Source organism: Schistocerca piceifrons, chromosome 7, assembly GCF_021461385.2.
Source record: "Schistocerca piceifrons isolate TAMUIC-IGC-003096 chromosome 7, iqSchPice1.1, whole genome shotgun sequence".
In the NCBI taxonomy this organism is placed as follows: Eukaryota; Metazoa; Arthropoda; class Insecta; order Orthoptera; family Acrididae; genus Schistocerca; species Schistocerca piceifrons.
Genome location: NC_060144.1, coordinates 104,505,704 through 104,525,723, shown reverse-complemented (window position 1 = coordinate 104,525,723; position 20,020 = coordinate 104,505,704). Strand labels below are relative to the sequence as shown.

The 20,020-nt window shown below is 43.1% G+C and overlaps 1 protein-coding gene across 1 annotated transcript in view; it reads left to right on the top strand.

The window, feature by feature from the left end:
- LOC124805479 (myogenesis-regulating glycosidase-like) overlaps nt 1-7,237 on the top strand; it is a 66,319-nt gene extending 59,082 nt beyond the window's left edge. The window contains exon 5 of the mRNA XM_047266043.1: nt 7,023-7,237. Coding sequence (XP_047121999.1) covers nt 7,023-7,237 — 215 coding nt within the window. The remainder of the gene's footprint in view (nt 1-7,022) is intronic.
- The last annotated feature ends 12,783 nt before the right edge of the window (nt 7,238-20,020 follow it).

The following is a 20,020-nucleotide window of genomic DNA, read 5'->3' as shown; positions in this document are numbered from 1 at the left end:
AGAGAGGCGTCTCTGTCTTTAAACTGCGTGGTGGCCCACTGACACTCTTTTCTATCTAGCGTCCTTCCTGCGTAGGCTAGATACTACCATACATGTGTCTGAAAGCAAATGAGTAGATTTTAAGGTGCGGCAGTATGATCAACAATTTTGAGGGAATTTTTGTTTCCTTTATTGTAGTTCGGCAACGACCTTGCCGCAGTGGCTACACCGGTTCCCGTGAGATCACCGAAGTTGAGCGCTGTTGGGCGTGGTCGGCACTTGGATGGGTGGGTGACCATCCAGGCCCCCATGCGCTGTTGCCATTTTTCGGGGTGCGCTCAGCCTCGTGATGACAATTGACGAGCTACTCGACAGAACAGTAGCGGCTTCGGTCAAGAATACCATTATAACGACTGGGAGAGTGGTGTGCTGACCCCACGACCCTCCTATCCGCATCCTCCACTGAGGATGACACGGCGGTCGGATGGTCCCGGTAGGCCACTCGTGGCCTGAAGACGCAGTGCTTTTTTTTATTGTAGTTCAGTTCCCCATCTGGGGCTGGATGGCAGCAGCATAGGAGCTGCTCTTCAGCCTTAAGACATGAAGTATACAGGGTGAGTCACCTAACATTACAGCTGGATATATTTCGTAAACCACATCAAATACTGACGAATCGATTCCACAGACCGAACGTGAGGAGAGGGGCTAGTGTAACTGGTTAATACAAACCATAAAAAAATGCACGGATGTATGTTTTTAACACAAACCTACGTTTTTTTAAATGGAACCCCGTTAGTTTTGTTAGCACATCTGAACATATAAACAAATACGTAATCAGTGCCGTTTGTTGCATTGTAAAATGTTAATTACATCCGGAGATATTGTAACCTAAAGTTGACGCTTGAGTACCACTCCTCCGCTGTTCGATCGTGTGTATCGGAGAGCACCGAATTACGTAGGGATCCAAAGGAAACGGTGATGGACCTTAGGAACAGAAGAGACTGGAACAGTACATTACGTCCACATGCTAACACCTTTTTATTGGTCTTTTTCACTGACGCACATGTACATTACCATGAGGGGTGAGGTACACGTACACACGTGGTTTCCGTTTTCAATTACGGAGTGGACTAGAGTGTGTGCCGACATGTCAGGCCAATAGATGTTCAATGTGGTGGCCATCATTTGCTGCACACAATTGCAATCTCTGGCGTAATGAATGTCGTACACGCCGTAGTACATATGGTGTAATGTCGCCGCAGACTGCCACAATACGTTGTTTCATATCCTCTGGGATTGTAGGCACATCACGGTACACATTCTCCTTTAACGTACCCCACAGAAAGAAGTCCAGAGCTGTAAGATCAGGAGAACGGGCTAGCCAATTTATGCGTCCTCCACGTCCTATGAAACGCCCGTCGAACATCCTGTCAAGGGTCAGCCTAGTGTTAATTGCGGAATGTGCAGGTGCACCATCATGGTGATACCACATACGTCGACGCGTTTCCAGTGGGACATTTTCGAGCAACGTTGGCAGATAATTCTGTAGAAACGCGATATATGTTGCAGCTGTTTGGGCCCCTGCAATGAAGTGAGGACCAATGAGGTGGTCGCCAATGATTCCGCACCATACATTTACAGTCCACGGTCGCTGTCGCTCTACCTGTCTGAGCCAGCGAGGATTGTCCACGGACCAGTAATGCATGTTCCGTAGATTCACTGCCCCGTGATTTGTGTTATGTCCTAGCCAGTAATGCCACCCGAGCCCGCTGCCAAAAGGTTGGCAGCATCAAAGTTCGGACGCCGTCCGTATAAGCAGCGCCAGCGATACAGGAAATCGCCGCAAGTCTGCGCGCGCCATCGCTGGCTTCTGGCTTCTTAAGCGCTGGAGTCTCGAGCGCTAGGACAGTTCTGTGTTCGCCGCTCAGTTGTATACTCGCCACCGAATTGTGTACTTGCTAGACAGTTGTGTGTTCATCGCAGCAGAGTTGTTGTTTGTCGTCAGCCGACGCTGACCTAGCCGCTCCGACTCGAACTAGACAGATTTCTGTAGACACCGAGTTCACTACTGTGTTTCTGTATCTTCACGAATAAAGATAAGTACCGACTTATTTAATCAGAGTGTTTGGGGTTTCATCTTTCTGTTTACTGTTCCAGCGGACCGGTCGGCCCGCTATTAAAAGTGTGGCGGTGACTTCGTAAGCCATTTCTACAGCCAAGTGTTTGTCGCTACGAACACCGCCACAAAAATTTGTGAAACCTGCTTCATCGGTAAACAGGTAGAACTGCAATACATTCTCTGTTAATGCCCGTCGACAGAATTGCACTCGATGATTAAAGTCATCACCATGTAATTGCTGATGTAGCGACACATGAAACGGGTGAAAGCGGTGACGATGCAGTATGCGCATGACACTACTTTGACTCAGTCCACCGGCTCTCGCAATGTCCCGTGTACTCATGTGTGGGTTCATGGCAACAGCAGCCAACACACCAACTGCACCCGCATCTCCTGTGACGGGCCTGTTACGGACCCGTTTGCGTGCTACGACCATACCTGTTGCATACAGTTGGCGGTAGATGTTTTGCAGTGTGCGGCACGTTGGATGTTCTCTGTCCGGGTAGCGTTCTGCATACACTCTGCAGGCTTCAGCTGCATTTCGTCGACACTCGCCATAGATGAGTATCATCTCCGCCTTTTCAGAGTTCGAATACACCATGGTCACAGTTCCTACAACACTACACTATCACAGACGTCTGGTAACACGGTGTACTACAGTTGGTCTGCGTGCGTAGACGAATGCAGAATAACAATAGCAGCAAGCGCTACATGCGGACACTGCGACAGCTAGTCCACAACAGTGGACTACAGCCACACTTGTAAACACGGTCGTCATCGTAAACATGTCCCTGCAGATGCTGCCCGCCGACCTTGGCCCGTGTTTGTTACAACACGCAACTGAACGTCGGAGGTTTCAAGCGTCAACTTTAGGTTACAATATCTCCGGATGTAATTAACATTTTACAATGCAACAAACGGCACTGATTACGTATTTGTTTATATGTTCAGATGTGCTAACAAAACTAACGTGGTTCCATTTAAAAAGCGTAGGTTTGTGTTAAAAAACATACTTCCGCGCATTTTTGTATGGTTTGTATTAAACAATTACACTAGCCCCTCTCCTCATGTTCGGTCTGTGGAATCAGTTCGTCAGTATTTGATGTGGTTTACGAAATGTATCCAGCGGTAACGTTAGGTGACTCACCCTGTATAACAGAAGACATTTAAAACGACATAAAAGAGAAAAATATGGCGGTATATAGATAAAGAAGGGGGTAAGATATTGGAAGAGAGCATACAAAAGGGGGGGGGGGTGAATGTAAAAATGGAGAAAAAATCCAAATAAGTAATTTACACACAAAAACAAGCACTGTAAGGATTAAAAGAACACAAGGCGAAGTACGACCGGAGCATAAAAGTTGCGATTGGTGGCATAGCACAAAACGATCACGGACAGCAACACTATGTACAAGTCAGGCACACAATTAAAACCACAGCACTCGCCGTCACTGTAGAACGGCACCGAACACAACACTGACGTAGCACACTGATGATGAAGAACAAACTGGGAGGATCTGACAAGGGTAGGGATACGAGGGAGAAGGGAAGAAAGGGGAGGAGGGGGTGGTGCTAGTGGGGTGGGGGGAGAGGAGTGGAGATGTTTGAGGGAAATGAAAGAAACAAACATAGTGAATCTGCAGCGGTTTCTGATATATAGCTGTGTGGAAGTATTTCAAAAGGATACATGTTAATTATTTATATGAATCCATGGTGTGTTTTCTTTTGGATACGTCTGAATGGACAGACACCATGCCTTTGTATAACCGATTTGTCTCAGTGTGCAATGAATCCACCACATTCAATGCCGATGCACAACTACGTTCGACTTCCTGTGACAATCTCAAAGTAGCGAGCATGGAGGACATGCATGGGGACTGCTTATAGGTGGCGCTGAGTGCGAATGTGGGTCGGCCGGGAGGTGTGCAGAGATAGTCCGCAAAATAGTGACGAACACAGTGTCTGCATGGCACAGTGTTAACGCAATTGCTAGGAAGCAGGAGATCCCACATTCGAATACTGGTCTGGCACACATTTTCACTCGTCGCAACTGATTTCCGAGGAAGCTGACGTCAATAGTTCTTTTCGTTTCCTTTCTTCCCCTACTCCCTCAATTTACATAATATTTCAATTACTATTACATTGTTTAGTAAATTGTATTTCCCCTCATTACTCTAACTTTTGAACATGCTGCTTAAGCGTATTTTTGTGCCCTTGCAGACAAATACAGTGTTAGACTTGAGTTTCTCCTGGCGTATATCATTTTCAGATAACTTTCGGGAATGTAGCTGGATGACGTCGTCGACAATCGCCGAAATTTGGACAGGAGACCAACCTGTAATTTTCAAAGAACAGTTCCAACAGAAAAACGCTGTGCAAGGAAATTTCAAACTTCGGTTTGCAGAGAAATTCCGGAAAGTTAACATAAACACACACACACTGTAAACACTAGCGTCATCATACAAACTAAAGACAAGTCATTGAGTATGGTCAAAAGATCCAGTATTTACTATCTGATTCAACATATCGGTGCTGAGCCCAAGAAAAGAGTTGAGAGAAATACTAAAATAAAGTTGCTTGTCGCTGGAGCGTATCAACAGTCGTAACACTTACTGCACCTTGGATGTATGGCCTTCCGAAGATCCACTAAGAATGAGTTCCTCTTCACTGATTCTGAGTAACATTGGTGCTCCGACATATCGTTTACCAAAACACTTTGCTAATCTGTTGAGCCGACAAGTTAGTCGGTGTGAGCATTACTTTAAGGATACGGCGGATTTCTAACTTTGATTAGAAGCAATGCGTATGAAAGACTCTAGTATTCTATTTTGATGTGGACTCTCTCTTCACTCGTGTTCCTCTGTCATTCGTCACGTTTCATAGAAGGCTTATGTTGAATTACTGAAGCAATTTCGACTTCTGTTGACTTTCACTTATTCTTTATTCAACGACCAGTACAATGAGCATACAGATGGAGTTACGATGGGAAACCAGATCTCACCTTTTATTGAAAATTTGCTAATGACATACTTCGAGATACATGCCTTGGAATTAGCGGCTTTGAAAGCTGTGTGTGTTTTTTTTTTTTTTTTTTTTTTAGATACGTATGCGATATTTTTGTTGTTTCGTCTCATGGTTGTGAGAATTTTAGTGACAATCTAGATCACCTGAATTCATTCCATGGCTCCCTTCTCTTTCTTGATGTGTTGGTCAGTAGGAAGGTTGACAGTACGTTGACAAGCTGTTTACAAGATGCCTACTCACACTGACTTGTATCTACAGGCTCAGCATAAGGGGCCCTTATTACACTGGTTGGCAGAGCCCACATCATATCAGATCCTGAGAGTTCACCAATAGAGTCATCTTGAGATCACTTTTCGTTGGAATGGATATAGTGAAAGGCTGATCAGACGTGTGTTGCGCTATTGACCAACCGTGCACCAGGTGAGTGATTATAATACACCGATTTGTCACCGAAGTCTGTCTTATGCCCGCAGCATTTCTAGTAAGACTGGTCTTGTTTTGGGGAAATGTCAGTGAAATATGTTTTCCTACCTCCATCTAGAAATAGGATCCATTTAGGTTTCGTTAAGGGTGATCTTGCTCAAGGCACGTGTCTGTGCCATTTCCTGCAGTTCTGACATGGACACTACTGGCCATTAAAATTGCTACACCATGAAGAAATGCAGATGATAAACGAGTATCCATTGGACAAATATATTATACTAGAACTGACATGTGATTACATTTTCACGCAATTTGGGTGCATAGATCCTGAAAAATCAGTACCACCACCTCTGGCCGTAATAACTGCCTTGATACGCCTTGGCGTTGAGTCAGAGCTTGGATGGCGTGTACAGGTACAGGTACAGCTGCCCATGCAGCTTCGACACGATACCACAGTTCATTAAGAGTAGTGACTGGCGTATTGTGACGAGCCGGTTGCTCGGCCCATCTGTTGACTCAGGGATCGAGACGTGGCTGCACGATCCGTTACAGCCATGCGGAGAAGATGCCTGTCATCTTGACTGCTAGTGATACCAGGTCGCTGGGATCCAGCACGGCGTTCTGTGTTATTCTCCTGAACCCACCGATTCCATATTCTGCTAACAGTCATTAGATCTCGACCAACGCGAGCAGCAATGTCGCGATACGACAAACCGCAATCGCGATAGGCTACAATCCGACCTTTATCAAAGTCGGAAACGTGATGGTACGCATTTCTCATCTTTACAGGAGGCATCACAACAACGTTTCACCAGGCAACGCCGGTCAACTGCTTTTTGTGCATGAGAAATCGGTTGGAAACTTTCCTAATGTCAGCATGTTGTAAGTGTCGCCACCGGCGCCAACCTTATGTGAATGCTCTGAAAAGCTAATTATTTGCATATCACAGCATCTTCTTCCTGTCTGTTAAATTTCGCGTCTGTAGCACGTCATCTTCATGGTGTAGCAATTTTAATGGCCAGTAGTGTATCATCGCACAAACTATTTTATTTCACCAACAATTTAAGTGGTACTTAGGGTAATATTTACTTAGGGTAATATTTGTATAATGTATACAGATTCTAGCTGAATTTTGTTCTGTTCACTCAAAACATTTTTCTGACAGCACATGAAAAGCTGGATATCTACTGCCTCCACGCCTTGTGACTTATGTGGAGGTGATGAAGTAGGCAGAACACAGGAGGCGCTGTAACCAACCTCAAATTAAAGGTACAGTTAGGACTCCAGCAAGAGAACATCAAAAATTGGATTTGAGAATACTGGACTGCATAGTTTGAGACACTGGACTGGTAAACGTGAAAGGAGACATATGTTATTTTGTTCCTTCACTATGTCAGACATTTCTACACCGCTCTTTTGGTGCTAAAGAGACGGGACTCTGCAAACATTTGTGACGTGTTCCGTGTTTTCCGTGCAGAGTTCCTGCTGGGAGAGGACCTGCTGGTGGCGCCGGTGCTGGAGGAGGGCGCCGTCAGCCGCGACATCTACCTGCCCAGGGGCAGCTGGAGGGACGAGGCCGACCCAAAACACCCAGTCATAGAGGGCCTCGTCTGGCTCACCAACTACTCGGCTCCACTCAGCGTCCTGCCTTACTTCACCCGACTCTCCAGTAGGCATGACCCATACTCTTAAGACATCTACCTCACGTGAGAAATACAGATTCTTATGAATTGCAACAACACTGCTGCAACATTTCTCATCAACTCATTCCGTTTTTCGGATTACCCTGATCTCCCTGCCAATGGACGATCCTCACAGCTTCGATTGATCATTTCTGCAACAGCTTGTAGTTGGATCACCAGTACTGTAGTTTTCTACATTTGTTTGCCTACGTTCCACCACCTATTTACATAATTCTCTTGTCAGTCTCATTCCATAATATGCTATCAGCATCAACTCTTATCATTAAAATGATGCTGAGTGTGCTTTAATCATTTTTCATTGTGTGAGTTCTATTGTGTTAGATATTAATTTTTTAATTTTGGTAATCTGAGCACTGACTACCTCACTTACGTTATCTTATGTAATCAATAAATGTATTTAATATTTGTCAAAGATTTGGAGGTACCCACCATCCACCCTCACAATTTCCTGTGCCACAAGAACAAACGGGAAATACTGCGAAGACGAAGGGATAGAATTGTAGGACACGTACCGTCAGGGAATAACTTATACGGTACTAGAGGGAGCATTAGCGGGCAAAAACCGTGTGGAAGGACAGAGATTGGATTACATAAACAAATGATAAGGTGCAAATACTACTCTAAATGCTCAAATGTGAGTGAATTCCCAAGGGATCAAAATGATGACGTCATCGGTCCCTAGACTTACACACTACTTAAACTAACTTAAGAACAACAAACACAGCCACGCCCGAGGGAGGACTCGAACCTCCGGCGGAAGGGGCCGCGCAATCCGTGACATGGCGTCTCAAACTGAAACGTCCCCTTTGAACAATTATACATGACTGTACTTAACCTGACACACAATATTTTGTTAGCGCAACGCAATCTGACTTTCAAAATTCTCTACAAAAGAATGGCCCTGACTAACATTAAACTATACCTTTCACAGATCACTTACCTCACAAAAATCTTCGCTGCTCAAGCTACTGCAATACAGCGAGCGCCACTACTGCCAGCTAAATAAAAGATTCAAACTATGGAAGGCACTAACTACTGATAGGGATAGTTAGCAAATGAAAGATATTAATAGAGAACAAACAATGTATTTACCTTAATATCATCACAAGTCATAATATATATATCAGTTCATGACAAATTACAAACCTCCGCCATCTCTCTCCCCACATCCACCACTGCTGGCGGCTCACCTCCAACTGCGCAACGCTACGCGCTGTTCACATCCAGCTGCCGCTGCCCAACACTACAATGGCAGACAACAATGCAAACTAGCCACAGACTGCACACAGCACAGCCAGTGATTTTCATATTGAGCGCTACGTAACGTTGCCAATAAGAAAACATAAACAGCCTACTTACATAGAGAAAACATAAACAGCCTGAGAAAACATAAACAGCCTACTTACATAGAGAAAACATAAACAGCCTACTTACATAGAGAAAACATAAACAGCCTACTTACATAGCCCCCATGCTCCCCACAAAAAATTTTACAAATGTTTTTGGCCAGTGGCCAATAATGATTTGATAAAATTTTTCATAATTACACTAACAAAGATATCAAATGCACACACTTATTGATACAATGTTGGTCAAAAGCTAAAATTTTCTCACAGTTTATAAAGACAGTCCTGATCATTCATTACGGTAACCACAGGTTTTTTTTCACAAAGTCTCATTAGTAAAAGAAATTGCACACAGAAGTAGTGGATTTCCATGCAGTCTTGAAGAAGTAGTGTTGTCCTTCCAACGGAAAGACAGTGCTGGCTCTTGACATGCTGACAGGTAATGGGCCACAATGGAGCAAACCCACAGCAGAGTCATTCGAAGTTTTGAAGAGTATTGGTAGGTAAGTCATCACAGAGCGGACCCACTGTAGTCCTGGTAGAGAGTATGGTATTGGTGGGCCACCAGAGGTGCAGACCCACTGCAGTCCTTGTAGAAATAATGGTATTGATGGATCATCAAAGATGTAGACCCACTGTAGTCCTTGAAGAGATGGCCAGCAGCCATCTGTTGTGACTGTGCAGGTGCACAATCACCATTGAAGAGTGTTGCGGATAATATAGCAAGTCCATAAACCACCACTTGTGCACTCACAAAGTTTTTGAAATTGTCCTTAGAACCAGCAATGCTGTTATCCAGTCCCTTGCTGAGTTATTAACACACGTGCAAACACTAACAGTCCCTACTTCTCACATATTGTCCACATACTATGACCAACAGAAACGTGTGCAGTGAAATGTAACTAACAAGTTAATAATGTCATGAACTGGTGACAATTACAATTTTATAACATAAGAATACAATTACAAAGGTACAAAATACATCATTAAAAACATAATAATACAGATAACATTTGTAGTACAGGCTTTACAAAAGAATAGAAATAAACATATACATCAGTGTTACAAAAATAGTGACATAAGTACATACATAAAATAATGAGAATAGTTTTCGAAACATTAATTTCACACATGAACATTGAAACAGAACAGAATTGTAAACAACTTTACAAAGAAAATAACATATTATTAATGCAACTTATATTTGAGGATAACAGTATTCCTCCTCATAGTGAATATAGCTTAGTATTAGAAGAGAAAAAAAATTCTATGAAACAGTACACAGAGACAGGAAGAAAACAAATACTCAAGGGTACACAAACACATAGTGGGATAACACCAATAGGAAAGGACAGGGTTCGTTTTCAGTGTAACATTTGGTACTGCAGTCCAACCCAAAACTTCATATATCTTTCCTCTTATTTCATCCTTTGTTTCCACAAAAAAAATTCTAACTAAGCATGCTTTCTGTGTTTATATGTTCACACATTTCGTACCTCATTTTTATTTTCCATTATCTTACCTCATCATTTATTTCCAAGAAAATCCTACCTAAACCTGTTTTCTCAATGCATTTCTTCCAATTCATCGCAACTCATTCTCTTAGAGGCTACCCCCTCTTAAGCTAACTTAAATCTACTGAGCTCAGATGCTAAACTAAGGAACGAGGCAATGCAGCAGCACAAAACAATTAACACAAGCAGCAATGACAAAAAATACAGATTGGCAAAGCTAGCAGCATAAATGAGCAAAAGTCAAATTCAATAACACTATGCCTGGCAAACAGCAGCAACTTATACCTAAACATGACATAGCGCAAGCAGAAAAAATATTACACTAAACAACAATGCAGATAAGGGAAATGTATATTCACATCTTAATGTCTATGTAATTAAAGTGGTGCACCACAAGAAGTTATTCTACCAAAAAGTTACCAATTACTTGAAAAGAAAATTATGAATGCAGTTACTAGTTCCTTCTTATTGTTCTTTCCTGTCCAAGTGCTCCTTTTTTTAAAGAATGTGGATCATAAAATAATTATTTAATAGATCTGTTGACAGAAAGTGTTCACATTAGCAAATGCATTTAATTTTATTTTATGAAACCAATGCTGCAACACAGCTGGAAAACAGATGTCAAATGAAATAAGCAATTACGCAAACCAAAGCATAAAAACATCATTCAATAGCTATGTGGCATTTCGTAAGTCAGTAGCTCTCAATTCTCGTAGAAAGACACTTGTCATTATCAGGTTTGCAGATGTAAGAATATTTCCAAGGATAATGGCCTCCCCTTTTTTTTTTATCTTCCTGTGCTCTGAAAGGCACGCGCTAATGACTTTTTCTCCAGGCGTCTGACACAGCTGGGTGCCCGCGACGCATTACGTGCAGGTGGTCACCTAACTTTCGTACGGAAATATTTACGACAGCAATTTTCGCTAAAATGACAGTCTCACATAAAAATACTTCACAGGTAAGAATTAGCGTTGCAAATCTGTAGAAACAAAATCCTATGAATATAACAGTGTCCAAAAAATGTTCAGTGGCATTGTGATACATTCACACATGATTCACACATGTCATAACTCTTAAAGTACGATTCTTGGTTTCCAACATCCTTTTTCACAAGTCAAGAGTCCCTACCCACTATTCATTACTCCTTACCTTATTACACATATACGTATCCATCGACACTCGTCAATATTTCGTCATTATAAATATGAAGCATAATCAAATAACTCATATAGTAGCCTCAGCCTATTAATCGTAAACATACCTCAGCAGCATAATACACATCGTCGTCGTAAAAATAACATCATAACACCTCAGTCAAATCTCAAAATCGTCGTAGCTTCCTCCAATAATTAAAAAAAATTCTCTGCTCCTGTCAAAAGTGTCATCTGCCTCAAACGTACTTTAAAAATCATAATCCCTTTACCAAATACATCATTCAAAGCTCTCATAGTATCACAATGGTTCCGAAAAAATATGAACAGTTTACAATGCACAGACAAAATACAGTTTCATAAGTGTGAAGTTATCCAGCTGTGTAATTACGTAAACATCTGTCACTGACGTAGTAAAAAAAATGTTTATCTCTCAGTTAAATGATCAGATAGCTGTGTAATTTGTGTGTTAGAAAAATATGGTACAGATGTGTAAAGTTGTATAAGCAAATACCATAATAGCTAGGGTTCCTTGTGGTTGCCACACACATGGTACACAAAGTAAGTGTGTACCCCCCTGAGGATAAATGTAATTATGCCCTCAGGTGTTACAAATTACAGCAATGGAATGAAATGTATCACGGAAAACTTTCTTTGTAATTAAAAAATCTTTAAAAATAAATGTTTCAAGTACAAAATTAATCACTCAAATACGTGTACTGTAGCGCTAAATGTGCGTCTTGTTGCAACATAATCTGTGTGGAAGTGTCGTAGTTATCGTCCTCCGAAAGCTAAGTTCTGCAGAAGTCAATGTACTTACCTCATAATACACAAAAGTGAAATGCTTTGCGTATAGATATCGTAGTTATTACGCTTATTGTTGTAATGAAGAAAGTACTGCACAGTAACGTATTGTTATGCCACGAAAAAGGCTGTCTCATTGTTGCTATACCACAAAAGTTACTACTAAAACATGTTTTTCTTCCTAGAAGAATTCAGAAAACTGTGCAGATATAAAACAGATACACTGCAAAAGCAACATTGTACATTGTCACTCATTAGTAGCGTCGTGATAAAAATCGTGTAGCTATCACATAAACTAACCACTGTGTCGTCTGGTATCTCACAGAAAGTACTTTAAACCCAGAATGTATTTTCAAGTAAACCAAAATGTTGCATTAAAATCTCATTAGCAGTACCAGTATGTGTCCTAAGTATGTAACCCTGATAGTCGTTACGTAATCGTGCAACTAACAAGCAAGAATGTACAAATACAACACTGTGTCGTCTGTTCACTATAACAATGCATTCGTAATTTCTGTTTTAAAAATGTTCCCTTGGTTCTTGATTGGATATTTAACTTCAAACATTGTTGTATGTTAACAGATTCTAAGTCTGACAAAGCATATTAGTAATGTGAAGCGAAAAATTTTATGACAAAGACTAAGTTAAAAAGCAGATTATCTTTCAATAAATGGTTTTACATGTGAAATGTGGTACAATCTTTTACTCTTCCTAGTGCACAGAGTTTCAACTTCAACGCAATTATCATGCGGTATTCGTCGGTAAAGAATACTGGAATTTTGCTCAAGGTTAGCGTCTATGTTATTTTTCTCTGAGCCAGCCGGCGCACGCGGCTGCCTGCGGTGTGAGTCATTGTCTGTTTCTTTGTTGGCGCGCGTCGTTACTGGGATTAGGAGGCCTAACTTCCACAAATTCGCCTTGCCCAGAGGGCCCAGCTCTGTTTAAAGCTCGCCAGTTCTGATGGAATTCAGGTCTGTCGTTATGTCGGTAGTTGACATAGTTTCTTGTTTGTCGGTCATGTGGTGGAGAATTTCTCCCGGAATCGTAATTGCGTGGTGGACCGTTGCGTCTGAAGTTATTCTGTCTCCCTTGATAATAATTATTTTGGTTCCCATATTGTCTGTTTCTCTGATTGTCTCTGTGATAGTCATTACTGCGGCGAGGTGATCTTTCCCTGTAATTATTACTACTCTGCCAGCGGTTGTCATACGGGTGGTGTCTATTTTGGTCACGATTTACGTTGTAAGAATAGAATTGTCGTGTCCAGTTATTGTTTCTGTCGTCACGGAATTGTGACGGATGTGCCCTGTAGTGATTGTTTTGCTCCTGTTTTCGCGTTCCGCGGTTGTCAGTGTCAATTTCCAGTTCTTGTAACAGACCCTGAAATGCTTCAATGTCATCTTTGCAACGTCCTGCTAAAATAATATGTCGTAAATGTTCAGGCAATTTGAGTAAGCAAATGCGGATGAGTTCTGAGGGGCTGTATGGGTTTGACAGGTACTGATTCTTGTGCAACATGTCTTCAAAATATTTCACAAGACTGGAAAATTCAGATTGTTCGAAACGTTTCATCATTATGATGCTATGTTTTACACGATCTTGTGTGGCTTGAGACCAATATGCTGAGAGGAAGGCATGGTAAAACTCTCCTTCACTGTGGCAATCGTGAATTACCGATCGCATTCTTACAGCTGGTTCATTCTCCAAGTAGCCACACATAAATTCTAATCTGTGCTCTAATGACCAGTTGGGAGGAAAACAATGAGAGAATTGATGGAGCCATGCTTGTGGATGAATGTCGTTGCCAGAATTCTTAAATGTTTTGAATTTACGTGTAGTCATGAACAGCTTATAGTCAAAATCATCGTGTCGGCGCGTAGCATCTCGGTCATAGTTACGTCGTGTCGGCGGTTCCATCTCAAAATTCGGTGTACCTTGCCAATTTCTTTCATAATTACCGAAATGCCCTGTGTTATTATTTTGTGGCTTTTGCGTATTTCTAAGTTCCTCTTCCCGTGTTGGAGCGCGAGTGTCTTCTGAAATACGTAATTCTTGTATTACCTGTGTCAGCTGATCTTGTACTTCCCGGATTTCTCTTTGGTGTTGCGTATCAATTTGATTCAGATTTTGTTTCAGTTTCCTAATTTGTTCGCTCTGTTCTGTGTCATTAAAGACTACCGGTTTTGTGTCATTCATATTATCATCTACCTTCGTAGATAAATTATTTAGCTGATCCGAAAGTTCAGCTACTTTCTCTGATAATGAACACATTTCCTCAGTGTGTTTTTCTGAACCAAGTTTCAGAGTGTCCATTTGTGTTGAAATCGAATCTACTGTGTCCTTTAAGTTTTCTTGACTTTTTGCAAGTTGCGTAACCGAATCGGTAGATGCAACTGCGTCAATTTTAGCTTGCAAGGTGTTGTGATTTTCATGAACAATAGTTTGCAGTTCTTTTATGGCTGCTTCGTGATTCTGTAATGCATTTTCATGACGCGAAAAAATAGGTTGAAAATGCTCACAAATTTGAGTTTCTACGTCATTACAGACTTTTTGACATTTCGATTCAATGTTATGTAACTCAGCAGTTAAATCCTCACGTGTTTGTTCGAGAGTTTGTTCCAATGAGTCTAACTTTTTGAGATTTTGTTCCACTGTGTCTAACTGTTGCTGTGTTTGTCTCTGGTGTTGTTCCATTGTGTCTAACTTTTGAAGCTTTTGCTGTGTCTGTCCCATTTGTTGTATTAATTGTAATAACAATGCATTGGTGTCTGAAACATGTTCCTCAGTGCTTTTCGGCAGTGAATTTACACCGGAAACATTCACATTTTGACAAGCAGAAAATGTGTCTTGACTTATTCGAGAAAACTGTGAGGATCCAAAACCTGAATCTACAGTATTTGCGAGATCGTGTCGTGTCATTTCGGCTTCCTGAGGCGAGCTATTGCCGACCGGTCGATCGATAATGCTTCCCTCTTCACTAATTGTTTCACTGTCCACGCCATTGTTTGACGCCCGCTCCATTTCCCTGTGCACAGTTACCAAATTACTACTTTGAACATTAGTAAATTCATTACTCGGCGGCGCTGATAAGCTACGCTCGTCATCACTATTATTTCTCAGTTTAGTTTGGAGCCTAGTGTTACGTTTTTCACACGCCATTATTGTCACAGTATTTCACACGACAACACAGAAAAACACAATTTGAAGATCAAAAATAAGAGAACACATTAACATAGCACTGAAAATAATATCTAGTTAATTGCAAGCGCAGCTGCGAAATACTTGGTGCAAATCTACATGCATGCCACAACTGTTTTACTATACAACAATGAAAGACTGCAACTACAAAGGAAATTCTCTCTACAATTACGCGCTAGCAATAAACAAAAGCTACACTAAATACACAAACTACAAGAAAAAATCAGAAGATTCCAGTGAGGTATCCTAGGCTAAGGGTCGACATATGAAACGTCCCCTTCGAACAATTATACACGACTGTACTTAACCTGACACACAATATTTTGTTAGCGCAACGCAATCTGACTTTCAAAATTCTCTACAAAAGAATGGCCCTGACTAACATTAAACTATACCTTTCACAAATCACTTACCTCACAAAAATCTTCGCTGCTCAAGCTACTGCAATACAGCGAGCGCCACTACTGCCAGCTAAATAAAAGATTCAAACTATGGAAGGCACTAACTACTGATAGGGATAGTTAGCAAATGAAAGATATTAATAGAGAACAAACAATGTATTTACCTTAATATCATCACAAGTCATAATACACTCCTGGAAATTGAAATAAGAACACCGTGAATTCATTGTCCCAGGAAGGGGAAACTTTTTTGACACATTCCTGGGGTCAGATACATCACATGATCACACTGACAGAACCACAGGCACATAGACACAGCCAACAGAGCATGCACAATGTCGGCACTAGTACAGTGTATATCCACCTTTCGCAGCAATGCAGGCTGCTATTCTCCCATGGAGACGATCGTAGAGATGCTGGATGTAGTCCTGTGGAACGGCTTGCCATGCCATTTCCACCTGGCGCCTCAGTTGGACCAGCGTTCGTGCTGGACGTGCAGAACGCGTGAGACGACGCTTCATCCAGTCCCAAACATGCTCAATGGGGGACAGATCCGGAGATCTTGCTGGCCAGGGTAGTTGACTTACACCTTCTAGAGCACGTTGGGTGGCACGGGATACATGCGGACGTGCATTGTCCTGTTGGAACAGCAAGTTCCCTTGCCGGTCTAGGAATGGTAGAACGATGGGTTCGATGACGGTTTGGATGTACCGTGCACTATTCAGTGTCCCCTCGACGATCACCAGTGGTGTACGGCCAGTGTAGGAGATCGCTCCCCACATCATGATGCCGGGTGTTGGCCCTGTGTGCCTCGGTCGTATGCAGTCCTGATTGTGGCGCTCACCTGCACGGCGCCAAACACGCATACGACCATCATTGGCACCAAGGCAGAAGCGACTCTCATCGCTGAAGACGACACGTCTCCATTCGTCCCTCCATTCACGCCTGTCGCGACACCACTGGAGGCGGGCTGCACGATGTTGGGGCGTGAGCGGAAGACGGCCTAACGGTGTGCGGGACCGTAGCCCAGCTTCATGGAGACGGTTGCGAATGGTCCTCGCCTATACCCCAGGAGCAACAGTGTCCCTAATTTGCTGGGAAGTGGCGGTGCGGTCCCCTACGGCACTGCGTAGGATCCTACGGTCTTGGCGTGCATCCGTGCGTCGCTGCGGTCCGGTCCCAGGTCGACGGGCACGTGCACCTTCCGCCGACCACTGGCGACAACATCGATGTACTGTGGAGACCTCACGCCCCACGTGTTGAGCAATTCGGCGGTACGTCCACCCGGCCTCCCGCATGCCCACTATACGCCCTCGCTCAAAGTCCGTCAACTGCACATACGGTTCACATCCACGCTGTCGCGGCATGCTACCAGTGTTAAAGACTGCGATGGAGCTCCGTATGCCACGGCAAACTGGCTGACACTGACGGCGGCGGTGCACAAATGCTGCGCAGCTAGCGCCATTCGACGGCCAACACCGCGGTTCCTGGTGTGTCCGCTGTGCCGTGCGTGTGATCATTGCTTGTACAGCCCTCTCGCAGTGTCCGGAGCAAGTATGGTGGGTCTGACACACCGGTGTCAATGTGTTCTTTTTTCCATTTCCAGGAGTGTATATATATCAGTTCATGACAAATTACAAACCTCCGCCATCTCTCTCCCCACATCCACCACTGCTGGCGGCTCACCTCCAACTGCGCAACGCTACGCGCTGTTCACATCCAGCTGCCGCTGCCCAACACTACAATGGCAGACAACAATGCAAACTAGCCACAGACTGCACACAGCACAGCCAGTGATTTTCATATTGAGCGCTACGTAACGTTGCCAATAAGAAAACATAAACAGCCTACTTACATAGAGAAAACATAAACAGCCTGAGAAAACATAAACAGCCTACTTACATAGAGAAAACATAAACAGCCTACTTACAAAACAACGCGGCCACTAAGCGGCCAAATACTACACTAAAATTAAGAGATTGGTACAAGAGAGAAATTCATTGGGAACTGCATCAAACCAGTCAGAAGGTTGATGACTCAAAACATAAGAGAAAAAAGAAAATAACAATGGTATATCGGCATAACTGCTTCTTGATGACTTTCTTCGAAAACACTCGCGGCATATGTAGCAGTGAACGCTGGACCCGGACAGAGGCAACTTCAGTACTCGGTGAATGGCCCCCTCCTGTTTCTTTTCTAGTTGGCCTGTCCAAGTGGTGGACAAGCCTCTCACAACTTCCTGTAACGCTACTCGGCTTTTGCACTCGCGTGGGGCCACGTGCAGCATTCTATAAGACTTGCTCAAATTTTTCAAACAGTATCTAACGATCCAAATTGAGATACCACGTGCAAAACTTTCATGTGCGCATAAATGAGAGGAATTCATCTTGCTACCAGATTCTCTGTGTTAGAATTTCATGAACGCTACAACACGTAATAAGTGAGTGAGTAGGAAATATTTTAAATCAGTATTTCACTTTCAAGGGATAATACAGGGTGTTTCAAAAATGACCGGTATATTTGAAACGGTAATAAAAACTAAACGAGCAGCGATAGAAATACACCGTTTGTTGCAATATGCTTGGGACAACAGTACATTTTCAGGCGGACAAACTTTCGAAATTACAGTAGTTACAATTTTCAACAACAGATGGCGCTGCAAGTGATGTGAAAGATATAGAAGACGACGCAGTCTGTGGATGCGCCATTCTGTACGTCGTCTTTCTGCTGTAAGCGTGTGCTGTTCACAACGTGCAAGTGTGCTGTGGACAACATGGTTTATTCCTTAGAACAGAGGATTTTTCTGGTGTTGGAATTCCACCGCCTAGAACACAGTGTTGTTGCAACAAGACGAAGTTTTCAACGGAGGTTTAATGTAACCAAAGGACCGAAAAGCGATACAATAAAGGATCTGTTTGAAAAATTTCAACGGACTGGGAACGTAACGGATGAACGTGCTGGAAAGTTAGGGCGACCGCGTACGGCAACCACAGAGGGCAACGCGCGGCTAGTGCAGCAGGTGATCCAACAGCGGCCTCGGGTTTCCGTTCGCCGTGTTGCAGCCGCGGTCCAAATGACGCCAACGTCCACGTATCGTCTCATGTGCCAGAGTTTACACCTCTATCCATACAAAATTCAAACGCGGCAACCCCTCAGCGCCGCTACCATTGCTGCACGAGAGACATTCCCTAACGATATAGTGCACAGGATTGATGACGGCGATATGCATGTGGGCAGCATTTGGTTTACTGACGAAGCTTATTTTTACCGGACGGCTTCGTCAATAAACAGAACTGGCGCATATGGGGAACCGAAAAGCCCCTGTTGCATCCTCAAAAAGTACTGGTCTGGGCCGCCATTTCTTCCAAAGGAATCATTGGCCCATTTTTCAGATCCGAAACGATTACTGCATCACGCTATCTGGACATTCTTCGTGAATTTGTGGCGGTACAAACTGCCTTAGACGACACTGCGAACACCTCGAGGTTTATGCAAGATGGTGCCCGGCCACATCGCACGGCCGATGTCTTTAATTTCCTGAATGAATATTTCGATGATCATGTGATTGCTTTGGGCTATCCGAAACATACAGGAGGCGGCGTGGATTGGCCTCCCTAATCGCCAGACATGAACCCCTGTGACTTCTTTCTGTGGGGACACTTGAAAGACCAGATGTACCGCCAAAATCCAGAAACAATTGAACAGCTGAAGCAGTACATCTCATCTGCATGTGAAGACATTCCGCCAGACACGTTGTCAAAGGTTTCGGGTAATTTCATTCAGAGACTACGCCATATTATTGCTACGCATGGTGGATATGTGGAAAATATCGTACTATAGAGTTTCCCAGACCGCAGCGCCATCTGTTGTTGAAAATTGTAACTACTGTAATTTCGAAAGTTTGTCTGCCTGAAAATGTACTGCTGTCCCAAGCATATTGCAACAAACGGTGTATTTCTATCGCTGCTCGTTTAGTTTTTATTACCGTTTCAAATATACCGGTCATTTTTGAAACACCCTGTAGGTAGACAATGCTGAGAGAGCTGTGGGAATGTGCACAGTGTGAGTTTACTGCAGAGGCCGAAACCATCGTGCAATCTTTCGTCAGACCGCATGGACTGTGTAGCATCCTCACTAGATCTGGCTCACTAAGTCGCCCGCAGCATGCCAGTAACACGGAGGGTCACTGACTTTAATCTTACAGACATAAAGAAGAAGGTAATTAAGCTACAGTGGTGCTTAATCTCAACGAACATTCTGTGAATACCTTCGCACAAAAATCTGAAACGAAATTAATAGGAGCACAAAACACAGAACAGTTACTTGCTATTCGCTGGCTATCATGCCCTCATTTACAG